At 42.5% G+C, this 19,452-nt stretch overlaps 1 protein-coding gene across 9 annotated transcripts in view; it reads right to left on the minus strand.

Annotated features, from left to right (window-relative positions):
• The window catches only part of TJP1 (tight junction protein 1), a 271,060-nt gene extending 266,034 nt beyond the window's left edge, over positions 1 to 5,026 (minus strand). For 7 of the 9 annotated variants that reach the window (XM_031668879.1, XM_031668878.1, XM_031668876.1 and 4 more), the window contains exon 1: positions 4,839 to 5,026. In XM_031668879.1, the coding sequence (XP_031524739.1) occupies positions 4,839 to 5,011 (173 nt within the window). In that variant the 5' untranslated portion in view covers positions 5,012 to 5,026. The remainder of the gene's footprint in view (positions 1 to 4,838) is intronic. The other 2 variants (XM_031668875.1, XM_021940385.2) reach the window with 1 other exon arrangement.
• Between the last annotated feature and the right edge of the window lie 14,426 nt (positions 5,027 to 19,452).

The raw sequence follows: 19,452 nt of genomic DNA on the forward strand, positions 1-19,452 counted from the left end.
TGATGTAATTAAGTTAAAGATCTCCAGAAGAGATCATCCTGGATCATCCAGGTGGGCCCTAAATCCAATGACAAGTGTCCTTATACGAGACAGAGGAATAAGTCAGTCAGTCTCAAGGATGTCAGAGGAGAGCTGTTTTAGTTGCAGTGGAGATTCTAATATGGCCTGCAGAAGAATCCATCTGCATATGTATACATCATATTATACAATGGAGCATTTATTTTATGAGCTTCTAATTTATAATTTGAAATAAATTAAAAATTAAAAGTTTTAGTCTTCTAAAAAAAAAGAGAGAGGAGAAGACACAGAGATACAGAGGTCATGTGAAGGCAGAAGCAAAGAATGGACTGATGCAGCCACAAAGAATGTTCGAAAAAGGCAAGGAAGGATCGTCCCCGAGAGCATTTGAGGGAGCGTGGCCCTGCCAACACCTTGATTTTGGACTTCTAGCCTTCAGAACTGAGAAAATAAATTTCTGTTGTTTTCAGCCACCAAGTTTACGTGATCTGTTACAGCATCCCCTGAAAACACAAAGCCCCACTGCTTCTTTTCATCACTGGCAATTCCAGGAGGTCCCCCAAAGGAAGCCAGCAGGCTCTGCAAACTTATACCTACCTCGGGTAGAGGTAACCAGGCTTTGTTCTGGGTTCCTAAGTAATGATTCAGAACCAAACACTGCAAACGCTTCTGCTTCCTAAATTTCTCGGAGAAGGGGATGAGGAGAAGAGGGTTCCTACAGGCTCCACTGATGTGCGTCGGTCTGACTGCTTTAGTTTCCACCTAAGTTGGTCTGCAAATATAATTCTCCTTACGAGATTTGCAGAGCCAATCGGAAAGACAGAAGATATTGCACAAAGAAAAACTGACAGGCACAAATGCCCAAGCAAGATGGAAGTGTGGGAATAAGGCATGCAACGCTGCCCTTTACACTGGCAGGAGCCTTTCCATAGAGACTGCAGTAAAGACAGAGAAACACAGATATATAAATACCTTCATGTAAATCTCCACATATGCCTTGACCAGTTTTCGTAATACATCCTCACATTTATTTATTTATTTATTTATTTATTTATTTATTTAGAGACAGATTCTTGCTCTGTCACCCAGGCTGGAGTGCAATGGTACAATCTCAGCTCACTGCAACCTCTGCCTCCTAGGTTCGAGCGATTCTCCTGCCTCAGCCTCTCAAGTAGCCGGGATTACAGGCACACACCACCACACCTGGCTAATTTTTATATTTTTAGTAGAGACAGGGTTTCCCCATGTTGGCCAGACTGGTCTTGAACTCCTAACCTCAAGTGATTCATCCGTCTTGGTCTCTCACCGTGCTGGGATTACAGACATGAGCCATCACGTCCGGTCCTCGCATTTGTAAATAGGCACAAGCCGGTGCATTCCAAGGTCTTATAAGCATCGTTGATGTCTGCTGTTGGTTTCCACCCACCACTCGAGAGACAGGACCTACATCCTACTATCTTCTAGACATATGACGGTACCTTATGTCTCAAATGCTCCATGTGCGGTTGCTATGAAACTAGCAAAATGAAACATTATCTAGAAAATAAATCCAAAGTGTATAAGAGAAAAATGAATCTGGCAGAACAATGTTCTCCAACTTAAGAATATGAAGTATTCTACATCTCTGTTTAAAAGAGCCACTCACTCCAGAGTCTTCACAGAGCATGCTCTTCCCTTTGCCACTGTAGAATTACATGAATGTTTGCAAGTTAACATTGAGTGGAAATTATGAAATGATTATCTAAGACCATGGAAAAGCTCAACAAAAGCCCCTTGCCTTTTCAAGGCCATCTCTTAGTAAGATGGCTTTTATCCCTGGCCCTAACTTACTGCCTACCTCAAACATGAATTGCTTGGATATAAAAGTTACCTGGATTTTATTTCCTTGTGTCCTCTCTTCAGAAATTCTTTGAGAATGTGTTTTCATAAGCAGAATCCCAATGATGGAAAAGAATAAACCTGGTTTCCTAACTTTGTGACCAAATGCTGCTAATATTGATGTCTAATAATTCCTCCAATATTATTCTCACGTCTTAATTTTTAAACTGGCCTGGGCGCAGTCGCTCACACCTGTAATCCCAGCACTTTGGAAGGCCAAGGTGGGTGGATCACCTAACGTCAGGAGTTCGAGACAAACCTGACCAACATGGTAAAGACCTATCTGTACTAAAAATACAAAAAATTAGTTGGGTGTGGTGGCATGCACCTGTAATCCCAGCTACTCAGGAGGCTGAGGCAGGAGAATCACTTGAACCCTGGAGGCAGAGGCTGCAATGAGCCAAGATCTGCCACTGCACTCCAGCCTGGGCAACAAGAGCAAAATTATTTCAAATAAATAAATAAATAAATACATACATACATACATACATACATAATTTAAAACTGAACATTTAGAAAATAGATTTCCCTTGGCTGGGCGCGGTGGCTCACGCCTGTAACCCCAGCACTTTGGGAGGCCGAGGCAGGTGGATCACGAGGTCAGGAGATCGAGACCATCCTGGCTAACACGGTGAAACCCGGTCTCTACTAAAAGTACAAAAAATTAGCCGGGCATGGTGGCGGGTGCCTGCAGTTCCAGGTACTTGGGAGGCTGAGGCAGGAGAACAGTGTGAACCCGGGAGGCGGAGCTTGCAGTGAGGCGAGATCGCACCACTGCACTACAGCCTGGGCAACAGTGCAAGACTCAGTCTCAAAAAAAAGAAAACAGATTTCCCTAACATATTATTTCCCAGTCACAAATTATTAAGAATCCATTTATTCAGCAAATATTTATTGAGAAGCTTTCTGATACCTTTGAACCAGACATCAGCTGCAGGTGTTTTACAGCAATGGATGAAATAGACAAAAGCTCTCCCTCATGCAACTTACGTTTTAGTGAGGAGAGGGGGAATATATATGAAAAATAAGTAAAATAAACAGTGTGTTAGTTATTGATAAGTGCTCAGGAGAAAAGCAAAATGGGAGATATGACCACTGGTGCCGGTATCTCCCATACCCCCATATACCATCAATCTGAGAAGCAATCTTCAAGTGTTACCCCTTCTTCCTTCACTGTAGTGACAGTCTTCATTTATTTGCTAACATCTCCCACAGACATGTTTTAATTCAACTGCGGCTAATCTTGTCTTCTAAGTGTTGTCACTTGCTGTTCATCACATTAAAATATCTTTCTTTTTTTTTTTGAAACGGAGTCTCACTCTCGCCCAGGCTAGAGTGCAGTGGCATAATCTTGGCTTACTGCAACCTCTGCCTCTTGGGTTCAAGTGATTCTCCCGCCTCAGCCTCCCGAGTAGCTGGGATTACAGTCATGCACCACCACGCCCGGCTAATTTTGTATTTGTTTGTTTGTTTTATTTGTTTGTTTATTTAGTAGAGAAGGGTTTCACTACGTTGATCAGGCTGGTGTTGAACTACAGACCTCAGGCCATAGGCCTGAGTGCTGGGATTACAGGTGTGAGCCACTGCATCCGACACATTAAAATATCTTTTGCAGAATGAATTTATTTTTTAAAAAAACAAATTGGTGGAGGCAGAAAGACACTATGATTTACTAAGCACCTATGATTATGATTAAGTCAGGCACAGTGGCAGTAGACACCTTCGTATTCATTATCAGAGTTGATCTGTATATATCCCCATGAGGGAGATAACAAGATTCTCATTTTACAGAGGAAGAAACAGACACTCCAAGAACTTGTTTAAGGTCACACAGTACGTGGTACAGCTGAAATCTGAACTTTGCTGTCCATATTTGTCTTACCTTCAAAATTCTCCACTTTTAGGATTCTTTTTCTTAACCCATCTTTTTCTTGGCTGACCACTACAGACTTTGGTAAGGATCATTCTTTCACACTGTCTTACACAGCAGTAATTACCTTCCTCATTACCTAAAAGCAGCCTCATCTCCTTTCTCTATAACCTTAGGATTAAATTAGACTGTGTTCAGTTGAATTGAATAAAACCTTTATGAGCTACATTGACCACTAATTTTAAAATTAAAATGACCACTGACTGTCATGACAACTGGCATCTTTTTTCTGTAGTCATCTTCCCTTTACTAGATTACTTCTTTTGCAAAAGAACCTTAAGCCTAAATCTCAAGCCAGTGGAATACCTAGGTGGCTCCTAGGATTCCGTCTGGATTACGGAATATGATTAATAAAATGCAATATACAATCCTGTAGATAATCAGCAACGTAAACCAGTAAGGTCCAGACATTTTTCTTGAAAGGTGTTTTTTCTTCATTCCCTCAGTAACAGTTTCCAGGTCGGAGGAACTGGAACGCATGCAGGTAGAATACAGTCCCCGACAATGCAATAATAATGTCCCAACTTATTCCCCTTGCCTTACTCGTCCTCTACTATGCACTCAGCAGCAGATGAATTTTTGAAAAATAACTGAAAACGCACACCGTGATACTAATGAATTCTCTGCTGTCTCCGCGAGAGCCTGGCTGGAAATTCTGAGCCAGAACCCGCCGTAATGGAGCAGAAAGGACAGACAGAGGCGGGAGGCCGACGCCCGGGTGCGGGTGCCAGGGGTCCTGGCAGCTCCCCGCCGCCGTACGCGCCGCGGGCACAGCGAGGGTCTCGGCGGAACCAGCCAGCGGGCACGCGGCACAAGGCGGCACAAGGCGGCAGTCGGCCCTGCGCTCGGCCTTGGCTGCTGCGCCCCGCGCGCCCCGCGCCCCGTCGGGCCCGGCAGCCTCGGCCTCGCGCCCCCCCCGCCCGGCCGCCCCGGCCCCCGCTCCCACTCCGGTCCCCGCCCCGGCCCGCGCCTGGCCCGGCTGCGGTTCCCGAGGCCCGCGCGGCCGCCTCACCACAGCTTCCTCTTGAGCGGCAGGAGGCTGCCGCGGTTGGAGGGAGTGACGCCGATGGCCATCTGCAGCACCGTCAGGTATTTCTGGTACTTCATCTTGTCCCCGCTCCGCTCGCGGGCAGGGCCCCGCCGCCGCCGCCGCCGCCGCAGACACAGCCCCTCCAGGCGCCGCATAGATCAGCTCTGGGCCATCCGCCGCCGCCACAGCTCCCGCCGCTCCCGCGACCGCCGCGCCCGCCGCTGCGGCCGTGCGTGGCTCGGACTCCCGCTCCCGCCGCCGCCGTCGCCGTGCGTGCCCGGCCGCTCCCGCCGCCGCCGTGCGTGGCCCGCAGCTCCCGCCGCCGCCGCCCCTTCCACCCCTGTAGGCCGTGGCCCCGCGGCGCGCTCCGGCGGGCGGGTGCGGGTCTCGCGGGAGGCCGGGCTGGCGTGGCTCCCGCTCCAGAGCCGCTGGGTGAGGCCGGGCCACCTGCGCGCCGGCCGCCCTGCCCAGGCCCTGCGCCCGCGTGTCGCGGTGTTTTCAGCGGCTGGCAGGAGCTCCTTTTCAACCGTTAGCACCCAAAGAGAATACCAACAGCACACTTACAGCAAAGATGAAAAAAAAAAAAAAAAAAAAAAAAAAAGCACCGCCTGTTGGTTTGTAACCATCAGTTGATGTGTTCTACCCCAAAGTGGTTGACTTCACATTGACATAATGCATATTGTGAATACGTACTACACGCACATGCAGTCCTCGCTTGCACGGTCATTCTGGACCCTGGAAGTGACTGAACCATGCAAAACTACCTTAATAATCAATGGGAAAAATTAAGATAGTTCCACGACTTTAGACAGTTTTTCTCAAAACATTCAAAGCAGTCCGGGCGCGGTGACTCACGCCTGTAATCCCAGCACTTTGGGGGGCCCAGACGGGAGGATGGCGTGAGCCCAGGAGTTCGAGACCAGCCCTGGACAACTCAGTGAGACCCTGTCTCTACAAAATAAAAAAAATGAGCCAGGCGTGGTGGTGTGCACCTGTAGTCCCAGCTTCTCAGGAGGATAAGAGGGGAGAATCGCTTGAGCCGGGGAAGCCGAGGCTGCAGTGAGCCAAGGTCGCACCACAGCACTCCAGCCTGGGTGACAGAGCAAGTCCTTGTCTTGGAAAGAACAAACAACAACAACAAAAGAGCCATTCAAAACTCGCTTAACTGATGGTTACAAATACACTGTATATGGAAATGAAAAATAAAAACAGTTTAAAACATTCGAACATTGAGAATTAAAGTGTTTTATGTCTTTGTAAAAATAAAACTTATTAAGAATAACTTGAACAGTGCTTGTCTTCTTCTAGTGTAACTCTTACATACCAAGAGAACACCTTTTCTGTGCCTTGGCAAAACATCACATTTGGATTACACGCAGTATTTTATCCTTTGCACTTCCAATGCCATGCAATGTCTCAGAGTTCCTTTAATGTAAAATTTTTTGTGGACCTCACTTCCTCTGGGACATCCTCATTCTTTTTGTCACCGCCGCTTTCCTCATTCAGTGTGCTTTGAGTAAGTTTCACCGACTGCATATCTAGTCTCTGGAAAGTCAGCACTCCCACAGTTGTCTATGTCTTCTATAGTACTTCATTTGCATTCAATTTGAATTTCACTTCAATTCCATCTTTATCTTTTTTTTTATTTCTTTGCTGCACTTTCATTTTTGTTGACCAATTCCCTTTCAATTATCCATTTTTATGCAATGCTGTGTGAGTTTAACACTTAGAGAAAAGGAAGCAACACTATTGCATGCTTTGCTGCCAGTGCCTAAACTAGCAGTGCAATGACCCATCACTGACAGATTTTGAAAGAACTGCTATGATTGGTCAGTGGTTGTTATGGACATCTATTGTTTATATAGGGATTTGGGGACTAAACAGCTAGAAGCAAAGATTGTACTATATGCGTTCACAGTTAAAATGGCATGATAACTGAAATTTGTTTTTTTGTTTTTGTTTTGTTTTGTTTTGTTTTGTTTTGTTTTGAGACAGGATCTCATGCTGTTACCCAGCTGGAGTGCAGTGGCACAGTCATGGCTCACTAGAGCCTCTACCTCCCAGGCTCAAGCGATCTTCCCACCTGGGCCTCCCAAGCAGCTGGAACTACAGGCACACACCACTAAGCCTGGCTAATTTTTGTATTTTTATTTTTTGAAGAGACAGGATCTCACTATGTCACCCAGGCTGATCTCAAACTCCTAGGCTCAAGCAATCCTCCCACCTCAGCCACTCAAAGTGCTGCAATTATAGGCATGAGACACCATGCCCCATCCAGTAACTAAAATTTCAACCGTATTGTTGAGATTCTGGTGTTATTTAACTAAATAGCTGACATCAGTCATATCTGAACCTGCAAAGCAAAGGATGCCTATTTGGATATATGCATACTATATATGTGGGTGTATATATAGTATATATGAAGAGGACCAATAATAAGCACCTATGCATCCACCAGGCAGAAGTGTTAACCCCCTCCCTCCACAGCTCACCCCTCCTGCACCTCTATTTAAACACTTCATCTTCAAATTAATTAGCATGTAAGATTAAAACAACACAATCTTCCTGGGGTTTGGGTTCCCAACATGATTTCACAGTCATTTAAGTAGGAAAGCAGGTCTACATATTTCACTTTCATTTACCCAGAGATTTTAGCTCTCACATAAAATGAGGAATTGGCAGGTTTTTGACCCTTCGGATATATACCCCCCTGGGGGAGGACATCCTTGGAGCAGAACTTTTAAGAAACAACAAGGCCTGTTCTTATATACTCACCATGTCAAACGTATGTTTGGCCTTTAGCATTACCTTGTCATAATACTTGTAAGATATTTGATGAAAATACTACACTGTGCTCAAAGATTTAGACACCTGGAGGATAAGGGACCTATTCAGGATAATAAACAATAAAAATAGGCCAGGCGCGGTGGCTCAAGCCTGTAATCCCAGCACTTTGGGAGGCTGAGACGGGCGGATCACGAGGTCAGGAGATCGAGACCATCCTGGCTAACACGGTGAAACCCCGTCTCTACTAAAAAATACAAAAAACTAGCCGGGCGAGGTGGCGGGCGCTGGTAGTCCCAGCTACTCGGGAGGCTGAGGCAGGAGAATGGCGTAAACCCAGGAGGCGGAGCTTGCAGTGAACTGAGATCCGGCCACTGCACTCCGGCTTGGGCGACAGAGCGAGACTCTGTCTCAAAAAAAACAAAAACAAAAACAATAAAAATCAACCTGGGAGAAGCACTTCTAGAGAGTGGTAGAAAATCTGCTTCTCCATAAAAGGGAGCACACTGGCAAAAATGGTTAAAACCTACTCCAGAAATTAACCAAACACTTACAACAATCCAAGGAGCATTTATTCAAGAAAAATTACTGAATCTTGGTGAGTATGATGAGCTTTACGGCATTTTGATCTGCCCAATTCTCATCTCCTTCTCTCCAGCTCTACAGTAGCCTGGGAAGCCAACAGCCTCCAACTACAGTAGCTTTGAAGCAGCCACTAGATGGGGCAGAATGGGTTTAGATCTTCTCAAAAGCCCCATACTAAGTAAACTGTCATTATTTGACCTGTCTGGAAGCACCTTGAAAAGTTCCATCCTCAGGGTGTGTCTTTATTTGACCTGGTTCAGAACTTGCTCTGCGCAAACAGCCCTGTCCCCAGTGTATTTGTTGAAAACAATCAGTTGCAATTGTTTAACATCACAGATACCTGAGGTGGTGAAACCATTTGGTACTAACAAGAGGCTAACCAAAAAAGTTAAACAAACAAACAAACAAAAAAACATGGGCAATGAGGGTCCATATAGTTCCTTGAAAAGCTCTGACATATACCTAGGAATCCAGAATGTCATGCAGGACATGCATGTACGTGCAGGACTGTGAACACACCCAGAAAACACCTGAGAAGACTCTAATCTCTCACCTCTGTCTGACCTTGAGTTTCAGTGCAAGCAGAAAATAAAGGCTAAGGAAGAATCGTAACCTATCTACCAAAATGTGCAAGGCATGCCCCAGCACACACAGCCTCTCAGCAAAAGCTAGGGGATTTATTGGTTCAGAGCATTTAAGAAAATATCCGTTCAGTCATTAGATGGGCACTAAACTATCCAAGCAGAGACTTTAATGGCTGCACACAACAAAGAATACAGACTTGCTAGATTAGTCCAGCAAAGTCACTAAACCAGCAACAAACCTCAGTGGAGAGGAAGGGATATGATTTCTAGAGTTTCCACATTATATTGTTCAAAATGTCCAGATCGCAGCAAAAAAATTCACAACATCCAAAAAAACCAAAATTATGGCCTATATGCAGGAAAAAGCAGTTAAACCATTCCTGAGGAACCCCAGGCATTGGACTCACTGAACAAAGACTTTAAATCAGCCGTTATGAATATGTTCAGAGAACTGAGGGAAACCATGTCTAAAGAACTAAAGGAAAATGTGAGAATGATGTCTTACCAAATAGATAATAGCAATAAACAGAAGTTTTAGAAAATAGAAACTCTGGAGTTGAAAAGTACAAAAAGTGAGATGAAAAAATTCTCTAGAGGAGCTCAATAACAACATACTTGAACTGGTAGAAACAAAAGGGAGTGAACTTGGAGACAGCTCAATTGAAATTATCCAGGCTGAGAAATAGAAAGAAAAAAGAATGAAGAAAATGGACAATGTCTCAGAGACTTATGGGAAACTATGAAGTATATCAACATACACTTCTAAAGTCCAGAAGTCCCAGAAGTCCCAGAAGGAAAGGATAGAGAGAAAGGACACAAAGAATATTGGAAGAAATAAGGCTTCCCATACTTTATGAAAAACATTAATCTGCCATCCACGGAGCTCAAAAAACTTGAAGTAGTGACCTAGACACATAATAGTCAAACTGTTGAAAGCCAAGGATGATGAGAAAATTTTGAAAGCAGCAAAAGAAAAACAACTCATCACACACAAAGGATCCTCAATAAGATTAACAGCTGACGTCTCATCATCATGAGGTCAGAAGGTAGTGGGAAGATGTATTTAAAGGGAGGAAAGAAAAATATCCTTCAAAAATGAAAGAGAAATTATGGCATTCCAGGTAAACAAAAAGTAAATGAAATCATCACTAGCAGATATGCACTATTACCAAAGGGAATCTTTCAGGCTGAAATGAAAGAACATTAGAAATTTAAATCCACATAAAGAAAATAAGAGCACCGATTCTGATAACTACATAATTGAGTATAAAATACAGTATAAAATTATTTTATTTTATTTTATTTTATTTTAGAGACAGAGTCTCGCTCTGTCACCCAGGCTGGAGTGCAGTGGCATGATCTCAGCTCACTGCAAGCTCCACCTCCTGGGTTCATGCCATTTTCCTGCCTCAGCCTCCCGAGTAGCTGGGACTACAGGCACCAACCACCAAGCCCAGCTAATTTTTTTGTATTTTTAGTAGAGACGGGGTTTCACCGTGTTAGCCAGGATTAGTCTCAATCTCCTGAACTCGTGATCCGCCTGCCTTGGCCTCCCAAAGTGCTGGGATTACAGATGTTAGCCACTGCACCTGGCTGACAATTTTTAAAATTAAAAAATGTGTTTGAACACTCTTTTTAAAAACACAACTGCATGAAACAATGGTTATGAGCTGTGTTGATGGGCTTTTAATATATAAACATACAATTTGTTTGACAATCATATCACAAAGATAAGAGGGACAGAATGGATGTATATTGGAGCATAGTTTTGGCATGCTATTGAAATTAAGGCAAGGCACAGTAGCTCATGCCTATAATCCCAGCACTTTGGGAGGCCTGGGTGGGAGAATTGCTTGAGCCCAGGAATTTGAGACCAGCCTGGGCAACACAGTGGGACTTCGTCTCTACAAAAATAAATAAATAAATAAATAAATAAATAAATATTAGCCAGGCATGGTGGCACGTGCCTGTAGTCCCAGCTACTTGGGAGGGTGAAGTGAGAGGATCACTTGAGCCTGGAAGATGGAAGCTGCAGTGAACCATGATTGTGCCATTGTACTCCAGGCTGAGCAACAGCGGGAGACCCTGTCTTGAAAAAAGAAAAAAAAAGAAAGGAAATTAAGTTAGTATTAATACTACTTAGATTATTTTAAGTTAAGAAGCTAATTGTAATCCCCAAGGTGACTATTAAGAAAATGATTTTTTCAAAATGTTATACAAGAAATAACAAGGAAATTAAAATGATACAGTAGAGAATATAGAGCACAAAAGAAAACAGTAACAGAAGACTAGAACAAAACAAGATATAAAACACATAGAAAGCAAACAGCAAAATGGCAGACATAAATTCTACCTTACCACTAATTACATTAAAGGTAAAGGTACTAAGCATTCCAATCAAAAGACAGAGATTGGTAAAATGGATCTTAACTGTATAACCTAATCTTCCACTTTGAGCAACCAGAAAGAGGAGCAGAATAAACTCAAAGCAAGGAAAAGGAAGGAAATCATAAGGATTAAGAGTGGAAATAAATGAAATAAAGAATAAAAAAAGAGAGAAAATCAGCAAAACCAAAAGTTGGTTCTTAGGAAGTATTAAATATCAATAAAGACGACAGACCTTCAGCTAGACTGACCAAGTGAGAGAGAGAACTCAAATTACTAACTTTGGAATGAAAGAGGGGACATAACTGCCAACCTTCAAGAAACAAAAGTGACTGTAAGGAGTATAGTGTAGGTAATTATGTAGTCCCAGCTACTCGGCAGGCTGAGGTGGGAAGATCACTTGAGACCAGGAGGTGGAGGTTGCAGTGAGTTAAGACTGCACCACTATACTTTAGCCTGGGTGACAGAGCAAGAGTCTGTCAAAGAAAAGAAAAGAGAGGAGAAGAGAAGAGAAGAGAAGAGAAGAGAAGAGAAGAGAAGGAGAGAGAGAAAGAAAGAAAGAGAAAGAAAGAAAGAGAGAGAGGGAGAGAAAGAAAGAGAGGAAGGAAGGAAGGAAGGAAGGAAGGAAGGAAGGAAGGAAGGAAGGAAGGATCTACCTATGTGAATTTGAAAACTTCCTAGAAAGACCAAACTACTGAAATGGACTCAAGAAGAAACAGAAAATCAGAATAGAAGTATAGCAAGCAAGGAGATTAAATTGGTAAGAAGAAAAACTTCTCACCAAGAAAAAACGGCTTTATCAGTTTTGTTCACTCCTTTATCTCCTGCACCCAGAACAGTGCCCTGGTGTATCATAAGCAACCAATAAATATTTGTTGAACTTGAGACCAGATGTTAATACAAAGTGAAAGACTTCATGACTTGTCATAAAGCATATCATTTTTCTAAAGAACAGAGTTTTGCATGCAATGTAGATAAATATTACAGCTGGAAAGTTGACATCATTTTATGTAGTCAAAGAAATAAAAATTTGCTATTAGTTCTCAGAGGATAGCCAATGCTTCAAAGGAAAATGTGGGAGCTGCTACTGTTGGCACTATGCGAGGTCCAAGGAAGTGTTTTTCCAACCTGCCTCCCAGTGACTACAACCTCAACGGTTACAGCACCTGAGCCTGTTGCTCCACCTTCCTCAAAGACAAGGTCCTTCCAACCGATTTTGACTACCACGCACAGTTAGAAGTATATTTTATTTTATTTTATTTTATTTTATTTTATTTTATTTATTTTTTAATTTTAGATGGAGTCTTGCTCTGTCATCCAGGTGTGAGTGCAGTGGTGCTATCTTGGCTCACTGCAATCTCTGTCTCCTGGACTCAAGTGATTCTCCTGCCTTAGCCTCCCAAGTAGCTGGGATTATAGGGGCCACCACCATGCCTGGCTAATTTTTGTATTATTAGTAGAAACAGGGTTTCCCCATGTTGGCCAGGCTGGTCTCGAACTCCTGATCTCAAGTGATCCACCTGCCTCGGCCTCCCAAAGTGCTAGGATTACAGGCATGAGCCACCGTGTCTGGCCAGAAGTACATTTTAAATAGTGGCACAGTACCCACAGACACATACAGGCTCACACACACACATGAACACACACAATTGAAGCAAAAGCTTCTGAAAACAATATTTTACCTTACTACCTAGGTAGAACTTTTATGTTTTCTTCTACTTAATTTTTAAAAATGTTAATCACAATTGTTTTAAATGTTAATCATAACATCATATATATGTGTGTGTGTGTATATATATATACTTTTTTTTTTTTGAGACAGAGTCTCACTCTGTCGCCCAGGCTGGGGTGCAGTGGCATGATCTTGGTTCACTGCAACCTCCACCTCCCAGGTTCAAGCGATTCTCCTGCCTTAGCCTCCTGAGTAGCTGGGATTACAGGCATGTGCCACCATGCCCAGCTAATTTTTGTATTTTTAGTAGAGACGGGGTTTCACCATATTGGACAGGCTGGTCTTGAACTCCCGACCTCGTGATCCGCCTGCCTCGTCCTCCCAAAGTGCTGGGATTACAGGTGTGAGCCACCGCCCCCGGCCTATTTTTTGACTCTTTAGTAGATCACAACCTGTGTTCTAAAGGACAGCCCTAAGAAGTGCTGTGACTAATGCCATCGCACCTCACATCCTTGTCTACCCCAGAGGCCACCAATAAGACTGAAACCCCTCCAGTCAACTAGTAATATCCATACTTACTGCTGTGTTCATCTCTGGTTAAAGTGATCCAATTTCCATCTTTTCCAGACCTATCTCTGTGCCCTCTGGAATGCCATTTCTGCAAACACCAAGCCACTCTACATCCTCAGCATTTTGTTGGAACATTCTCATCAGCTCCTATCTTTGCTTGAAGCTGGACTGTCCCCTGATTTAATGATGCCCTCGGCAGCCCTCGACAGGAGGTGTTTAATCTCTTGCACCCCGCACGTATAAAGGAAGTCCAGAGGTTGGGGTAAGTTTCTTCCTTGCTGGTCCTGCCCCTTCTAAACCATTCATTGCTCTTTCTCATGCCCAAACCATGGGCATGAGGTTAAACAATGAGAAAAACTAAAAACCGGCTGCCCTGTAGTTTGTGCCCTTAGACGATGCTACCTATGCTTTTCCCCTCTTCTTCACTGTCGTTTGCTGCCTTCCTATCCACTTTCATTCCTGGCATACTTTTTAATGACTTCAACATTCATGTGGGTGGACCATCCAACGCTCTTGCCTCTCAGTTCCTTGGCCCCATCTCTTTTACAGATCTTTTCCCTGTTCTGCTTCAGCCTTGCACTCGTGTGCTCAGACCTTAAACCTGGGCTCACAAACTCAAATGCCAGTAGGGTAAGGCACTTACTACAAATGAGCGAAGAAGGCCAGATGTTAGTCAGCAGAAAATAGTGGAAGCTGTGACCTCCCTGCCTGGTGCCACAGTTCTCTTTTAGAAAGGAGTGACCACCACTCAGCTGCAGCCAGCTGTCATGTGGAAATGCTAGACCAGGATTTCCACATCTTCCAATTCATGGAAACACAGGTTGTCATGTGCACAGGTAATATGCGCAAATTTTACGTATTAGCAACAATATGGACTTTCAGTCTAAATATTGTGACATTAAAAAACATTTCCCCTCTTAAAAATCAGCTCAAAAGAAGAAAAAAAAGGGAAAATTAAGTTATATCTTCCTTGAAACGTGGAGATATTCCAGAAGTTAGAAAATAGTGAAGATTTGGCCGGACGTGGTGCCTCACGCCTGTAATCCCAACACTTTGGGAGGCCGAGGCGGGCGGATCACGAGGTCAGGACATGGAGACCATCTGGGCTAACACGGCAAAACCCCGTCTCTACTGAAAATACAAAAACAAGATTAGCCGGTCATGGTGGCGGGCGCCTGGAGTCCCAGCTACTCGGGAGGCTGAGCAGGAGAATGGCGTGACCCCGGGAGGTGGAGCTTGCAGTGAGCTGAGATCCGGCCACTGCACTCCAGCCTGGGCGACAGAGCGAGACTCCGTCTCAAAAAAAAAAAAAAAGTTTTTATTCGAGAAAGAAAAGAAAAAAAGAAAACAGTGAAGATATAGTAAGTGACTTGGGGCCGGGCGCGGTGGCTCAAGCCTGTAATCCCAGCACTTTGGGAGGCCGAGACGGGTGGATCACGAGGTCAGGAGATCGAGACCATCCTGGCTAACACGGTGAAACCCCGTCTCTACTAAAAAATACAAAAAACTAGCCGGGCGAAGTGGCGGGCGCCTGTAGTCCCAGCTACTCGGGAGGCTGAGGCAGGAGAATGGCGTAAACCCGGGAGGCGGAGCTTGCAGGGAGCTGAGATCCGGCCACTGCACTCCAGCCTGGGCGACAGAGCCAGACTCCGTCTCAAAAAAAAAAAAAAAAAGATATAGTAAGTGACTGAGCAGAAGGGAGGGGACCAACCTAAGTGGCTATCCAGGGCAATGCCATGAAGAAACAAGCTCATTGCACTGCGGAAGCACAGAAATGTTCAGGAATGAATTGGAGGCTCCAGGTACCACGAAAGACAAATGGAAATGGAAGGAAGTGGCGGCCACTGAAAGTAGGAGATTGATCTAAAATGTGGAATAGGAAACTCTTAGTCCCCCTGGTATCCTCTCTCACTTCAGCAGAAATGGAAGTATATTCTCAGGAGAAGAACTAGAGAGTGGCATTAGGTACAATAGACTGAAAAGAAGAAGGTTACGGGAAAGTTGTATATGGAGTGATGAGATGCTAAGCTCCTTTCTGGCACCCAGATCCAGAATGCTAGCAACCTCAGGCAAGAGATTTACGTATCTCCCCATGTAGACCATCACAATTTTTTGTTAAATCCATAGATTTCACTGTTGTGACTATTTAAGCATTGTTTAGTACCGAATCTAGTATTGTGCTGTGATTCTATTTTCCTGCCTTATACAATTTCTATTTTACCTGGAGTTAATAATTGCCCTGTTTTCAACTTGTTGTTTTCCTAAAACCCATGACTTCCCACACCCGCAAGAGTAATGTCAAATGCCTGCAATACAGTTTTCCACACACTCAACCCAGACAGAGAGTCTATCTATTTCATTTTTTCTTAGACTCAGCCCTCTGAAGCCCTCCATCCATCCTGCTGCTCCTATCTGTACAGGTGTGCTCTCCGGGCTTGTGCCCAGTTCAGAGAGAGAGAGAGAAAGAGAGCTGTTTATTTTAAGGAATTGGCACATGTGATTATCTTATCTGTACAGATGTGCTCTCTGGGGCTTGAGCCCAGTTCAGAGAGAGAGAGAGAGAGAGAGAGAAAGAAAGAGCTGTTTATTTTAAGGAATTGGCGCATGTGATTATGGAGGTTTGCGAAATACAAAACATGCAGGGTAGCTGGCAGCCTGGAGACCCACAGAAGAGTTGTAGTTTGAGTCCAAAGGCAGTCGTCGGTGTCAGAAATTTTTCTTGCTCAGAAGAAGTAGTTTTATTCTATTATGGTCTTCAACTGATTGGATAAGGGCCACCAACATTATGGATGGTAATCTGCTTTACTCAAAACCCATCAATTAAATGTAAATCACATCTAAAAATTGTCTTCACAGAAACATCTAGAATAATGTTTGACCCACCAGGTAGGTTTGAGAAACAAGGAATGAAGAGTAAAGCAAGTGGTAAATATGTGGATGGATCTAAGCAAATACTGATTAATAAAATAATAATAGCAATGTCTTAATGGGTTAAAAATAATAAAATACATAGAATATACATAGAATATTAATTCATAAATTGGGAATTAAGTAAAAAGAATTGAAGTTTTTTTTTTTTTTTTTGAGACAGATTTTCACTCTTCTTGCCCAGGCTGGAGTGTAATGGCATGATCTCGGCTCACTGCAACCTCAGCCTCCGGAGTCAAGTGATTCTCCTGACTCAACCTCCCAAGTAGCTGGGATTAGAGGTACCCACCACCACGCCTGGCTAATTTTTTGTATTTTTAGTAGAGATGGGGTTTCACCATCTTGAGCAGCCTGGTCTTGAACTCCTGACCTCAGGTGATTGACTCACCTCGGCATCCCAAAGTGCTGGGATTACAGGCCTGAGCCACCACGCCTGGCCCAGTGTTCTTTCTTTTTTTATGAGGAGAAAGTTAAAGGATCTGTTTACTTTAGGCTTGATTATATTAAGTGTGCATATTATAATTTCTAAGGCAACTACTAAAAGAAATGAACAATGCATAGCTTTTAAACTATTTAAACGGGAAAACATTGGAATGATTAAAAGACTCAGTATATCCAAAATTAGGTAAAAAAGGAGAAGAAAAAAACATGGAATGGGTGTGTCAAATAGAAAGCAGTGGCTCACGTCTGTAATCCTAGCACTTTGGGAGGCCGAGGCGGGAGGACCACGAGGTCAGGAGATCAAGACCAACCTGGCTAACACGGTGAAACCCTGTCTCTACTAAAAATACAAAAAATTAGCCGGGTGTGGTGGTGCGCACCTGTAATCCCAGTTACTCGGGAGGCTGAGGCAGGAGAATTGCTTGATCCCAGGAAGCGGAGGCTGCAGTGAGCCAAGATTGCGCCACTGCACTCCAACCTGGGTGACAGAGCGAGACTCTGTTTCAAAAAAAAAGAAAAAAGAAAAAAAGAAAGCACAAAATATGTTTGCAGATTTAAACGCAAATATATATAAAATGTGAGTTGTGCCTTTAGAAATGGTGCAATGTCATGGCCTTAACAATGTAGTGTTAATTACATTTCATGTAAATAAACTAAATGCTCCAGTTAAAAGATTTTCAGACTTGATAAAGACAAATTCTATCTTCATATTATGTACAAGGAACATGTTTCAGAAATATAAGAACACAGAAAAGTTAAAAGGCTATATAAGATATACCACAGCCTAAGCCAAAGAAAACTAGTGTAGCCATATTAAGAAAAATATAGTTTTAAAGAAAATAAAATTATAATAAAAAAATCAGTAAAGACATAAAAGGTTTGAATAAGATAATAAGATTGACATAGTGAGATCTCCACCTAACTACTGGAGAATATATATATATATATATATCAAACATACAAAACAAGTATTAAATACAAATGAACAAATAAAAGCAAGTCTCAATACATTTCAAAAGTTTAAAATTATACAATGTGTGTTCTTACATTATAAGACAAGCCAGAAATCAGCAAAAATTTGAATGAGAAAAATTAATATGTTAGGGATTAAAAGACAATCATGCTTCAAAACAAAATTGTAAAAATGTTAGAACATATTTTGAACAGAATTATAGCAAAATATTGCATATAAAAGTTATGACAATTTCAAAATAAGTATATTCAGAGAATCTGAAAATTAATTAGGTAAACACTCATCTCAGAAGTTAGATATGCATGAGCAAGAAGGAAACAATGAAGATAAAAGGAGAAGTCTTTGAAACGGAAAGCAAATATATAATAGATGCGACAAAGCCAAAAGCTGCTTCATTGATTTTAACAAAATTGAAATATCGGTCAAGAATGATTTAAAAAAACCTGAGAAGGCACAAATAATCAATATCTAGAAACAGAAAAGAGACACACTTAGGCATATTGCAGATATTTAAAAGATAGTACAAGGTTAATATGAACTTGAAAAATTTAGAAAAAATGGATAATCTTCTAATAAATATATAACCTACCAAAGTTTATTCAGGAAGAAATAGGAAATCTATAATAAGAGATAGAAAATGTTACAATTATGGTACCCATACATCCCATTTTGCCCAGGACAGTCCCAGTTTATACCTATTATAGATTAATGTCCATTAATTATTTTCATAACCCTTTTAATTCTCAAAAGTGCTCCAGTTTGGAGGATAAGCCATATGTTCATCCTGCCTATTTATAATAATTAGAGTAACTAAATCCGTAGTCCAAAATGTTCCTCAAATGTTTCTCCTAAAAGAATTCCAGGCCTCAATTCACCAACCAGTTCTACCAAACATTCATGGAAGAAATAATTTCAATCTTAGCCAAACTCTTTCACAAAATAGCAAAAGAGGAAATACTTCCTGACTCTTTGAGATGAGTATAACCTTATTACTAAAATGTGGCAAAGACAGTGCATGAAAAGAAGATTACAGGCAATCTCACGCACGAACACAGACACAAAACTCGTAATCCAAATATTTGCAAACTGAATTTAGCAGTATCTAAAGGGATAATAAATTGTGACCAAGTTGGCAATATCCCAGGAATTCAAAGTTGGTTTTACATTAGAAAATAAACTAAAATAGGCCGGGCCTGGTGGCTTACACCTGTAATCCCAATGCTTTGGGAGGCTGAGATGGGAGGACCATTTGAAGAGATTGAGACCAACTTGGGCAACATAGCAAGACTCCCTCTTTATTATAATAATAATAATAATGATGATAATACTAAAAGCTGGATGCAGTGGCGTGTGCCTGTACTCCTAGCTACTCAGGAGACTGAGGTGAGAGGATGACTAGAGCCCAGGAGTTCCAGGCTGCAGTGAGCTATGATTGTGCCACTGCACTGCAGCTTGGGCAACAGAGTGAGAACCTGTCTCTAAAAAAATAATCAACTAAAATAATCCACCATGTTACCACATTACCACATGAGAGGAGAAAAATCATAACATCTTCTCAATAGCTATGGAAAAAAGCATTTGATAAGATTCAGCATACATTCATAATTTAAAACCTCTTATCAGAGTGAGAATAAAAAGGAACTTCCTTGATAATTATCTTCAAACGTCATACAG

The sequence above is a fragment of the Papio anubis genome, chromosome 7 (genome assembly GCF_008728515.1).
Source record: "Papio anubis isolate 15944 chromosome 7, Panubis1.0, whole genome shotgun sequence".
In the NCBI taxonomy this organism is placed as follows: domain Eukaryota; kingdom Metazoa; phylum Chordata; class Mammalia; order Primates; family Cercopithecidae; genus Papio; species Papio anubis.